General features: G+C 31.9%; 1 protein-coding gene across 6 annotated transcripts; it reads left to right on the forward strand.

Moving 5' to 3' along the window:
• The first annotated feature begins 3201 nt into the window (after positions 1-3201).
• Positions 3202-11535, forward strand: LOC130955169 (probable serine/threonine-protein kinase SIS8). Of its 6 annotated transcripts, none has more exons than XR_009076623.1 (13): positions 3202-3912; positions 4469-4906; positions 5116-5219; positions 5612-6852; positions 6984-7024; positions 7388-7456; positions 8482-8582; positions 8861-8939; positions 9046-9144; positions 9231-9299; positions 9507-9691; positions 9954-10098; positions 10289-10465. XR_009076623.1 is itself a non-coding variant. In XM_057881978.1 (13 exons), exons 1-13 carry the CDS (start codon positions 3490-3492, stop codon positions 10872-10874), a joined length of 3156 nt encoding a protein of 1051 aa, XP_057737961.1. In that variant the 5' UTR covers positions 3204-3489; the 3' UTR covers positions 10875-11535. The 6 variants fall into 6 exon arrangements, 3 of the variants coding, with proteins under 3 accessions (XP_057737961.1, XP_057737962.1, XP_057737964.1); XR_009076625.1 differs by lacking the exon at positions 9954-10098 and adding an exon at positions 9447-9506 and having other exon boundaries at positions 3203-3912; positions 9642-9691; XR_009076624.1 differs by having other exon boundaries at positions 3203-3912; positions 9642-9691.
• Positions 11536-11876: the final 341 nt, after the last annotated feature.

The following is an 11876-nucleotide window of genomic DNA, read 5'->3' on the forward strand; positions in this document are numbered from 1 at the left end:
GTAGTAGTGATGATGATGCATGTCTGCAAGGAGAATGGCGGCGCGAAAAAATACTTACATCAACGACTTAGTGTGGACGGGACTCACGGAGACAACACTTATGGCGAAAGACGCAATGGGGTCAACACCGTTTGTAGGATCGGCGTGAGTGGAGCGGGAGAGGAAGACAACAACATGAACAATATGAGAGTGGGAGAGAAGGTGGGGTGTACAGCTATTTTTTTCCCTTTTTATAGCGAGTAATAGTAAAAAATTAAATTAGGATTTGGTTTAGTCATTTGGATAATATTATGAGATATTTTTTTATTTTATGAGATGTTTTTTTGTATTATTAAATCTTTTTATTGTGACCCATATTATAATTGGCAGAATTGATTGATATCCTAATTGATTTTGTAAACTTTCTCATTTTATATATATATATATATATATATATTCTTTAAAGATGAAATAATTACTGATCTTATTAATAATTATTCTGAAAATACTAATTAAAATTTTGATTTTTTAATTAAAATACTTAATATATTAATTTTAAATTTTTTTATGTGTTTAAATTTCATACATATAAAAAATTTTATACAATTATTTAATTATATTTATAAATTTAATTAATTTTACTAATATGATAATATATAATTGATTATCTATGTAAATTTTTTTATACTAACCGTGTATAAAAATTAATTTTTTTATATATTCAAAACTTTTTTTCTTTTACTTTTTTTAAAGAATGTCTTTAGGAACTGAGGCAATATTTAGCCAAACCCTAATAATACGTAATCGAGAAAATTATTAAATACTAAAGAGGTAAATATCTTTTCTATCTTTAACGTTTAATATTTTTTAAAAATATTTTTAATATTTAATTTTATTTAATTTTGTTCCACAATATTTTCATTCATTCAATTTTGTTTTTAACATTTTTTATTTGTGTCAAAATTATCCTTAAAAAATTTTAATTTTATCTTTAACGTTTTATACGGAGTTAACGTGTGGGAGTAATTTTGATACAAATAAAAAAATGTTAGCGATAAAATTAAATGCAACAAAATATTAACAATATTAAAAAAAAAATCACAAATATGGAGAATAAAAAATATATTTTATCTCTGCTAAACATATATACTTAATTGGGTCTCTAAAAAATATAAATTTTTTCGTTATATTTTTTAGGATCTATTTATCTTATTTATCTAAATAAAAATAACAAGCATGACTAATATAAAGACCTATATATATATTTTTTTAAAGTTAAAAGCTTTAATGGAATAATATTTTTTTAGAGACGAAAACGTGGAATGCAAAATTTTTTGAGAAACTATTGGAGTATATGCTCCAATATTATTATGAAAATTTGTGTGATTATGAATTGAATAGTGAATAGAAAGAGGGAGAGATGGGTTGGGCACTTGGGATTATAAAAGGAAAATTGTCGTGTAGTTGGAAGATGGCAATGGACACAAATAATGTTAATTTGATTACTTGAAAGGGGAAAAGGAGCATACTCAAAGTAAACATGTTTTTTAAGAAAAGATTCTATCATTTTTCAAGAAGTATAAAATACTAATTTTATATTTAATTATAATTATTTATTTATTTTTGTTATTTTGTATTATTTAATTGTCTTAAATCAGGAATTTTCTTTAGTATAAACAAGAATTTCTATTTAAAAAATAATTGAAAATCATTATTTTTTACTTTTTATACAAAAAATTTGAATTTTTTATTTTTGATATTTTCAAAAATTATATATTTAAATATTAAAAAACATTTATAATTTCTAATCATTACTTTTTATTCACACAAAGATATTTTATATAATAATAAAAAAGTTTTTTAATCTAAAATTCAATAGAATAAATTTAACACGTAAAGTATAAAATTATAATAAAATTCTAAAAGAAATCAAAATTCCAATTACGATATATGACTATATGTAAAGAAGATAATTATTATATTAAAATATTAAAAATAATCATGTAACAAATAATTACTATATATTTGTTTATATATTTTACATATCAGTTCATATATTTTTTCTAACTTAATAACAAGTCATTAGACATACAGAAATAACCACACATATAAAAATAAATAATTAAATTTATTTATAACAATATAATAAAATATTTTTATAAAATAATAAAGATCTAATTAACATAATTGTTCAACGTGAAAATTGAAAATTTAGATTGCCTTTGTTATGAAAATAGGATAAAATAAGATACTGAAAATAAATTATAAAAATTTATTTTTATTTTTTTATTAAAAAATTTCAAACGAAAATATAATAATAAAAGTTATAATTTTAAAAAATTAATAAAATTAATAAAAAAATTACATTTTTTTAAATATTTTTATATTATTTTTATTATGATAAATATAAAATATACTATTTTGAGCCTCTTAATATATTATTTCTATTTATATCCTTTCTGTCTAATATAATTTTGTATTTCTATATCTTTATTTTAGTGTTTTATTTTCGTAAACAAATGTAATCTTACAAAGGGAGGCACTTTGATAAAAATGTTAAAAATGTCTTTTTTTTTAAAGATATTTTATAAAAATTAAAATTTAACGCATATAATCAATTAAACTATGTTATTTTTATTAAAATTAGACTGGACAAATCAGTTTAGCTAAAAAATTAATAAATTAAATTTTAAACCAGTATAAATTAATATTTTTTATAAAAAATGACTACAATATTTGTATTATAAAATATGACTAAAATATTCTTATTATATATATATATATATATTAATTTTGAAAACTCTAAATTCTAATTCTATGATGACAAAGAAGAAAAAAACTAAAATTTAAAATTCTCAAAATTAATATATATAATAAGAGTATTTTATTCATTTTTTATAATAGGAGTATTGTAATTATTTTTTTATAAAAAATAACATTAATTTAGATCGATTCAAAATTTGATTTACTATTTTTCGGTCAAATTAATTTATTTGGTCTAATTTTATCAAAATAATATAATTTAATCGATTATATGTGTTAAATTATAATTATTAAAAAATATAAAAAAAAGACGTTTTAGATATTTTTATTGGAGCGATCCCTCTTACAAAACGGTTAGATGATAATATAGTAGACAAAGAATGAATTTTGTATGTTATTGCAAGTTGTTAATTTTTTTATACCATTTCTGCGCACTTGACTGGTTCTGATGACACTCTTTTTCCTTCGCCTTTTCCTTTTCCCTTTCAAACTTCTCCTTCCTCCTCCAAACTCTCTCTCTCTCTCTCTCAACACAACAGTGGTAGTGTGTCATGCCTTGTGGCCCCTACCCTCTCCTCCCACTTGCTCCTACCTTCTCTCTCTCTTTCTCTTTCTCTTTCTCTTTCTATCTTGATGGTCTTCTGCTTCCACTCTTTCCTTTCTCCATAACCGTGAGAGATTCATGCTTGCGCCCTCCGACAAGGGACATGTTTCCGCTTCTTTAGCCTTCTCTCAATTCAACGAGATATGAAGAACATTCTCAAGAAGCTTCATATCATGCCTACTACTAACCAATCACAAGAGGACCAAGCTCCTGCTTCATCAAGGTCCAATAAGAAGATTTCAAATTGGTTGCATTCTGTATCCAATAGGCAGACTCCGATTCCGACTCCGGCGACGGCGACGGCGACGGCGACGGCGACGGCGACGGAGATGGAGCCTTCTGATTCACTTGCCGGTGCCGGTTTGGATTCGGCGCCGTCTAGCACTTTTAGGGAACCTGAAGTGGACGACGACGACGAAGAAGAAGAATATCAGATACAACTTGCTTTAGAGCTTAGTGCAAAGGAGGATCCTGAGGCTGTTCAGATTGAAGCTGTTAAGCAGATTAGTTTGGGATCCTGTGATCCTCATAACACGCCGGCACAAGTCGTTTCATATCGGTACTGGGTAATCGTCTCTATCCACTTTTAACTCCGTTCACTTTAGGTTCAGTTTTCATTCTTGCTGTTTCAATTATGGACAAGAACAAAAGAATTTGGATGAACATTATTTTTTTGAAGATATCTCGATTCTCATGCAGGGATGGTACTTCATTTACATAATCTGAAGATTCGATTTCTGTTTGAGAGAGAGTGTGTGTGTGTATAGCAGAAGGAAATTTATCAAGAGAAAGATAGAGGATCTCTTGTTGCTAGGATTTTGGCATTGTTATAATTAATAGACATTCTGATCGTTGAGTGGTGCTGTTAGATAACCTGTCCTTTAAGAAACCTTTTAAGTAACCGGTGCCGGCCTCCCTAGATGATTGATGTATGAATGTCCAATCTCTGTTAATCTCGGATCAAAGAAAGAAAAGGATAATATAATCTTAAAATGGGTAGGCTTTGAGGACACCTGCTTAGCAATGTTTACTAGGATAGACACATCATGATTTTATCTCTAATTTGTCCTACATTAACTCCTTTCTAACTTATCTCATATCGTAGATTTATGTGCTTCACAGAATTACAATGCTCTTGGTTTTGATGACAAGATCTCGGATGGTTTCTATGATCTGTATGGGACTGTGACTGAGTCTAACTCTGCAAGAATGCCATGCCTTTTGGATCTGCAAGGAACATCAACTTCAGATTCTGTCACTTGGGAAGCAATCTTGGTCAATAGGGCTGCAGATTCCAGTTTGTTGAAACTCGAGCAGGAGGCCCAAGAGCTGGCAGCTAAGGCAAGAAAAGATTTTGAGGTAGTTGTAGATAGTAATTTGGTGCATAAGCTTGCTATCTTAGTGGCTGACTACATGGGTGGACCAGTTGAAGATCCTGAAAGCATGGCAAGAGCCTGGAGGAGTCTCAGTTACAGTTTAAAAGCAACCCTTGGTAGTATGGTGTTACCACTGGGCTCGCTGACCATAGGATTGGCTAGGCATCGTGCCTTGTTGTTTAAGGTACTTGCCCCAACATTTTCTTAACTGATTTGCATTTCAAATAAGAATAATCCCATCCGTCATTGACATAAGGCTTGGTACTACAATAAGTGAGATTTGTGCCAATACGAAATTCTTAGATCACATTAACAGAATTAGTCATCATCACAATGTGTAATGAGATTCCATCATCATTTTTAATAAAAATGTTTCCTCTATATTGTGTGTAGGTTTTAGCTGATAGTGTGGGCATCCCATGTCAGCTGGTGAAAGGACTACAATATACAGGTTCCGACGATGTGGCTATGAACTTTGTCAAGATTGATGACGGGAGGTAACTATCAGATGTGTATTCTGGCAATACAAGGAAGCTGAATTGTTTTGTTTGTATGTGGTTCTCTTCATGGTCTTGGAGACTAAAAAAACTTAATGCTCGCATGCATTGCTTTACTTGTTACGTCGTCATCAATAGTTTGATGAGAGTTTATGTTCAGTGCTTCATCCATCGTATAATGTTCTATACCATAGAAGATGTATTTTGTCATTAGTCCATGTGCTGATCTTTTTTGCCTTCCGTTATGTGTCATTCGATTAACTTTTTCAATTACTCACTTATATTTGTCTGTAGCTTAAAGTTCTCTATTTTTGTTGTTGTAATTTTCTAAAGTGGGAGATGCAAAGCCTTGTTATTATGTATCTATAAGTTGCGTTTGATATGAATTTCAGGGAGTACATTGTTGATCTGATGGCTGATCCAGGAACACTTATTCCTTCTGATGCAGCTGGATCACACATTGACTATGATGAATCTTCTTTTGTAGCTACTCCTTCATCAAGAGACCTTGACTCCTCTCATATGGCATCATTTGGCAGTGGGGTTGGAAGTTCATTTGATGGAACTCTAGACTTTGGGACACAAGATAAAGGAAACAGATCAAAACATTCTGTCCATGCAGGGAAAGAATCTGATGTAATCAGTCCCACTACAGGCAGGGAAGAAGTAAAGAATGCCATAGATAAATTCAAAGGTGCTAGTAATGTGGAAAAGGTCATAGTGAGAGAATCTCCTAGCAGACTTAATTATCCATATATGCATGGAAGATCTCCTTCTTGGACTGAAGGGATCAGTTCCCCTGCCGTGCATGGAATGAAAGTTAAAGATGTCTCCCAATATATGATTGACGCTGCAAAGGAGAACCCTAAATTAGCTCAAAAGCTTCATGATGTTTTACTTGAAAGTGGCGTTGTTGCTCCTCCAAACCTATTTACTGAAGTTTATCAGGAGCAGCTAGGTTCCCCATCTGAGGCAAATTTTCCAGTTGATGAAAAAGGTGAATCAAAACAGGGACGTATACAGCAAGATACTAAGGTTAGTGATAATCAAGGTCTTGCTCAGTTTTTACCTCCTTTGCCCCTTCAGAGAGTACATGCCAAAGCAAGTCCTCGCAGTCAGCTGGACCATTCTAAGCCTTTAGAGGGTTTGGGAGTCAACTTACCTCTTGATACAAGGGAGGCTACTGGACAGCAAATATCGTCTCAGGCAGAAGCAACTCAGGTAAAATATGGGAAAAATGTCCCAGTTGCTGCGGCTGCTGCCGCCGCCGCTGCTGTTGTTGCATCTTCTATGGTAGTTGCTGTGGCGAAGTCAAGCACTGATTCAAATCTTGAGATTCCAGTAGCAGCAGCTGCCACTGCTACTGCTGCAGCTGTAGTAGCAACCACTGCCGCTGTCAGTAAACAGTATGAGCAGAGTAGTCGAAGTGATGCAGATGCAGAGGCTTCTGGTCATGATCTGAGGGGTAATAGTGACGGAGAGCATGTTGCTTTAGGAGCAAACTCAGAGGGCGAGAGAATATCTGATAGATCAGCAAGAAGTGATAGTGCAAAATCGGATTCTGCCCTAGATGATGTTGCTGAGTATGACATTCCATGGGAGGAAATCATGATGGGCGAGCGTATTGGGCTTGGTATTAACTGTTTATTGCTCTCCACATTGTTTTGCATGCTGCTTTTATGCATACACTTACAAGCACTTTCATTTATCTTGTATTACATTGAAAGACTTGATTGCGACTGTGTGCCATATTTTTTGTGGCAGGATCATATGGGGAAGTGTACCACGGTGATTGGCATGGAACTGTGAGTCTCCCCCTTCGTCTCCTCTCTCTCTCTCTTTATATTCATGAACCTATTCAATTATATCATTTTTCACCTTTCTTATGTGTTCCATCTTTTTTACATCTATTGCTTTGTAAGTCCAAGGGAAAAAAATTAAAAACCTAATTTATTAATTGAAAGTGTTTTCGATTCATTTTTCTTTCTGTTCAAAGTAATCGTCTGTTTAAAATGCCAACTTTACTTCTAGGCTTTTACCTGAATTGGCTTCTCCCATTCTTTGTTATCTGTGATCTTGTGAATGTTTTCCTATTGTCTTGTAAATTATAGACCTTCTTATGCATATTTAGTTATATACAAACATGTTTCTGCTCTTTTCATCTGTAGGAAGTTGCTGTAAAGAGGTTTCTAGATCAAGCTATCTCTGGTGAATTACTTGAAGAGTTCAAAAGTGAGGTATAGGCTACTCTACTTCCCACTGTTTATTTGACAACTTCTACTCATTTGTACTCCCAGTTGATTATCTAGAGATGTATAATTGTTCTCAAGTCTGAGTCCACCAACAGTAACATTAGGTTGCTATCCGAAATTCTTCTACCACATATTTGTATCATTCACTATTATTGATGGGCCTTTTGTCAAACTAAAGCACTATATAAAAACTTTGAGAACTCTCCAACATCATCTCATTCAATTATCATGTTTATCTGATGAAACTTCTTCTGTTATCTTCTGTGGTAAATTGAAGTTGGAAAGTTATTAAAATTAACAGGCTTAACTACTTTGACCAGCTGAATTACATGTTTTATCATGTCTAGAAACTACTTGATTAATTATCTAATTTTTTTTTATATCAAGATTCACTAATTCAAAATACTTTTAGAAGTACTTTTGTTTTACTTCTGCAAACATTTTTTAGCATTGGTTCTTACAAGTCGGAATATATATAGGGAAATCAATCAAAAGCTCCTGGACTGGAACAGATTACGTGTTCCTAATTATTGCCTGTGCCTTCTTTTTTTTATATAAAAAAATTATTAGTATTTATTTACTAAATTACCAAAAATATTTCTGCATTAAAAATACTATTTGCCCGTCAAAGTGAACTACGATTTTTAATGTATTTATATACAAATATATATTTCGACTTTGTAAATACTCATTAATTTTCAACTATAGTAGATATACATCAATATCAGTCAGATATAAGTTATGTCTACAAAATATACCTAGCATGTATACAATATATATTCCAATAGTGTATTTTTACCATTGATTTTAATATACATCTAATATGTATATAAATATATATTCCGACCATATACATCTAGTATGTATTTGTACACAAATATATAGTAGTTGATTTTAGTATACAAATACTATTTTACATACATGCATGGTTCCCTTTTGAATTTTGAATACTTCTTTCTGTGGGAGGATGATTGATGTTCTTATTTGATTTATAATGTAAATTGCAATAGGTCCAAATAATGAAGAGACTAAGGCATCCAAATGTTGTTCTCTTCATGGGAGCTGTAACTCGGCCTCCAAATCTTTCTATTGTTACTGAATTTCTTCCTAGGTAACTTTTCTTTATTTTCTGAGCTGGACCCAAGATTGTAGATTTCCAACATTTTGGATGTCAATATTCTCTACCACTACTCTATGAGAAGACTAATGCTACATCTATAAAAATGCTTTCTAAATATAATATTATCTATAAAAATGCTTTCTAGATATAATATTAAGGTTGGGCTAAATTTATTGTTAGCCTAATCCAACCCTATGCAGGCTGATTGAATGGTTGACGTCTTTTCCCTTTTCTTTCCCAAATAATGAGATGTAGATTGTCTTTTGCAGAGGGAGTTTGTATAGGTTAATTCACCGACCTAACAATCAACTAGATGAGCGAAGGCGGTTGAGGATGGCCTTAGATGCTGTAGGGAAATTTTTTATTTTTTAAGTAAAATCCATAGTCATAGCAAATTATTAATACAGTGACAACTGAATCTCACTTGATATATATGTCTCTTCTGACTATTTAGGCTCGTGGAATGAACTATTTGCACAGCTGCTCTCCAGTAATAGTGCATCGTGATTTGAAGTCCCCTAATCTTCTTGTAGACAAAAACTGGGTTGTAAAGGTGGCAATCAAATCTTGTGCTAATGTTAAAGCATGCTGAATGCTATTTTTTGATGTGGTATATCATAATTTCTGTTTTTTGAATAGGTTTGTGATTTTGGCTTATCACGAATGAAGCATAGTACATTCCTTTCTTCCAGATCAACTGCAGGAACAGTAAGCACAATCATAATTTTTATTTTCTGCGTCCAACAGCTATCATATTCCCCCTTTTTTTATTGATTAGTTCCTTCATACTATAATATAAACATTGGCTAATCCAGACACTTGCTATAGCTTTTAACAATTAAAAGTATTAAACAGTATTTTCAAAAGACCGGGGGTTTTCTTCCCATTTTTGGAACTTCTGCCTGTTGCCTTTAGGTACTGTTTTCTTGGAGCTCCTTATTAAGGCCTTCATTTTCTTGCATTATCATTGTATTGTCTGCATTGATGAAAAGAAACTTCAAGACTGCTATTGGGTATGCTGGTTACTTCATTATGTATTATATGCTTCAGGCTGAGTGGATGGCTCCAGAAGTCTTAAGAAATGAGCTTTCCAATGAAAAGTAAGCTTTATTATTCTTGGTATTTGTTAATTTGACTAAGGGAGAGGAAGGTGTTATTAAAACTAAATACAGTTCCTTTCTCTCTTTATTTACTTGAAGATTAATCCTTGTGCTTGCCAATACATTTTAGGCTGTTGCTATGATATGTTTTATGTTGTTTACATTAGCATATGTTGAATATAAATAGACAATTTAATGGATATATTTCATACTTTGTTGAGTATTATTATTATTATTATTCTCCATGCCTGCTTGGTTACAGAATTGTGTAGAGATAACTAGGGATGCTATATGGAGGGTTCTGGACTATAAATTGAAGAATGTGTTTAAGGAATTAGAATATGGTATCTGACAGCTTCTCTTCAGGCTCACTTTGTTTACTTATTTCTTTTCGGCGAAACATTGTTGTAATTCCCTTTCTCTCTCGCAAAGTTCCTTCTTTTATCAACTGAAAGAAATAGTGAAGCCTGTTTACTTTGATGATTTCTGTTAGCGTCATGAACTGGCTCCCTTATCTCAGATCTATCCTCTCATTGGCTTTGCAATTTAAATCATCATTGCTTTTATAATGATTACATGTTGTGATGCATTTTCTAGGTGTGATGTGTATAGCTTTGGGGTCATATTGTGGGAGCTCTCTACACTGCAGCAACCATGGGAAGGAATGAATCCAATGCAAGTTGTTGGTGCTGTTGGTTTCCAACATCGGCGTCTTGACATTCCAGATGATGTGGACCCTGCAGTTGCAGATATCATCAGGCAATGCTGGCAGACGTGAGTGTAACATTTCAATAATTTTGACCCTCCATTCTCACTAGTGACCAGGATATGTTATTGTTGTTTTCATTGAACCAGATAGAATGTTACTGTGCCATAGTCTGACGTCTGAGAAATAGTGTTGGGGATTTATGATTCAAATCTTTACGTACAGATAGATGCATAACTGTGAATTTGATCGTTTAAAGGGTATAAATACACGTATATATGTCTGTGATAGTACATTTCATTTACTTATGTTATGCATGACCAGATATGCTGCATTTTGTATTACAGAGATCCAAAGTTGAGACCCACGTTTACCGAAATTATGGCTGCTTTGAAGCCATTGCAAAAGCCTATTACTGGTTCTCAAGTGGTAAGAACAGGTGGTCAGTCATCCAGAGCTGCCGAAGGCCCTGCATGATAGTAGAACATTATACAGCTAACTGAATGTTTAACTTTGCTGGTAAAAAATTGAGGGCAAGTTGTAGAGTATTTTGCCATTTGGAATCAAAGAAACTGAATGGTTGAAGATCATCGTCTAACGTACACTGTCACTGGACTACTCTTGCTCCTTTCCTTTGTTTTCTGCTTGATTCCTCACTGACTCTATTCTCTTGTGCAATCATTGCCAGGTTGTACCATTTGTTTTGTACAAAATTCTTTGGGAAAATGTTGTAATCAATCAGTTTTTAAGTTTTGATGTCCATAGAATAACTATGATAGTTGCCAGCTCTAAGTGTAACTTGAAAGGAAAAGAAAGGAAAGGAAGGCATAGCAACAAGTGAAATTTGTTTGCTGCTGAACTGTTATTACATATTAGTGACCATGTAAATGTGTTTCAGTTACCAGTATTTCCTTCCTTTTCTCTGTTGATGCACATTCATGTGCTTTTGATTATTGGATATGGTTTCTTGCATTCTCTTTCCCGCTGAATACTTTGGGTGTTTGGAGAGAAGGGTGCTGATTTTGGCACTTGTAGAGTACAATGTTGAAGTTGCTCCATTGCACATGCTTAGCACTTAAGTATAATAATTGATGGAGGCGTTTCTTTCCAACCAGAACTGTAAATTTAGAGTATCCACCATTTTTTGTAGATCAAAATAGATGGAATTTTTAAAGTAATTAAAAATGGGGAGTTTGGGAGTTCATTTGCTTAGGTATCATCACTAAAAATTTTTATATTTATATTTATAAATTATAAATTATTATTTGCTTAGGTTGTTATTTTTAAATTTTAAATTATTTGTTTGGGTTGTTATAGTTAGGTTGTTATTTTTTAAATTTTAAATTATTTTATTTAAATTATTATTTTTAAATTTTAAATTATTTTATTTAAGTTGTTATTTTTAAAATTTTAGCACTATTTTTTAAAAAATTGTTGATTTTTTTAGCATTATTTTTTAAATTTTTTAGATTTTTTTCA

This window comes from Arachis stenosperma, chromosome 10 (genome assembly GCF_014773155.1).
Source record: "Arachis stenosperma cultivar V10309 chromosome 10, arast.V10309.gnm1.PFL2, whole genome shotgun sequence".
NCBI lineage: Eukaryota > Viridiplantae > Streptophyta > Magnoliopsida > Fabales > Fabaceae > Arachis > Arachis stenosperma.

What these genes read in the sequence shown, in the direction of transcription:
- LOC130955169 (XM_057881978.1), top strand. Translation starts at nt 3,490, where the DNA reads ATGAAGAACATTCTCAAGAAGCTTCATATCATGCCTACTACTAACCAA. An exon ending in GTCAAGATTGATGACGGGAG is followed by an intron (nt 5,220 to 5,611) that starts GTAACTATCAGA and finishes TATGAATTTCAG; the next exon opens with GGAGTACATTGTTGATCTGA. An exon ending in ACAAAAACTGGGTTGTAAAG is followed by an intron (nt 9,145 to 9,230) that starts GTGGCAATCAAA and finishes TTTTTTGAATAG; the next exon opens with GTTTGTGATTTTGGCTTATC.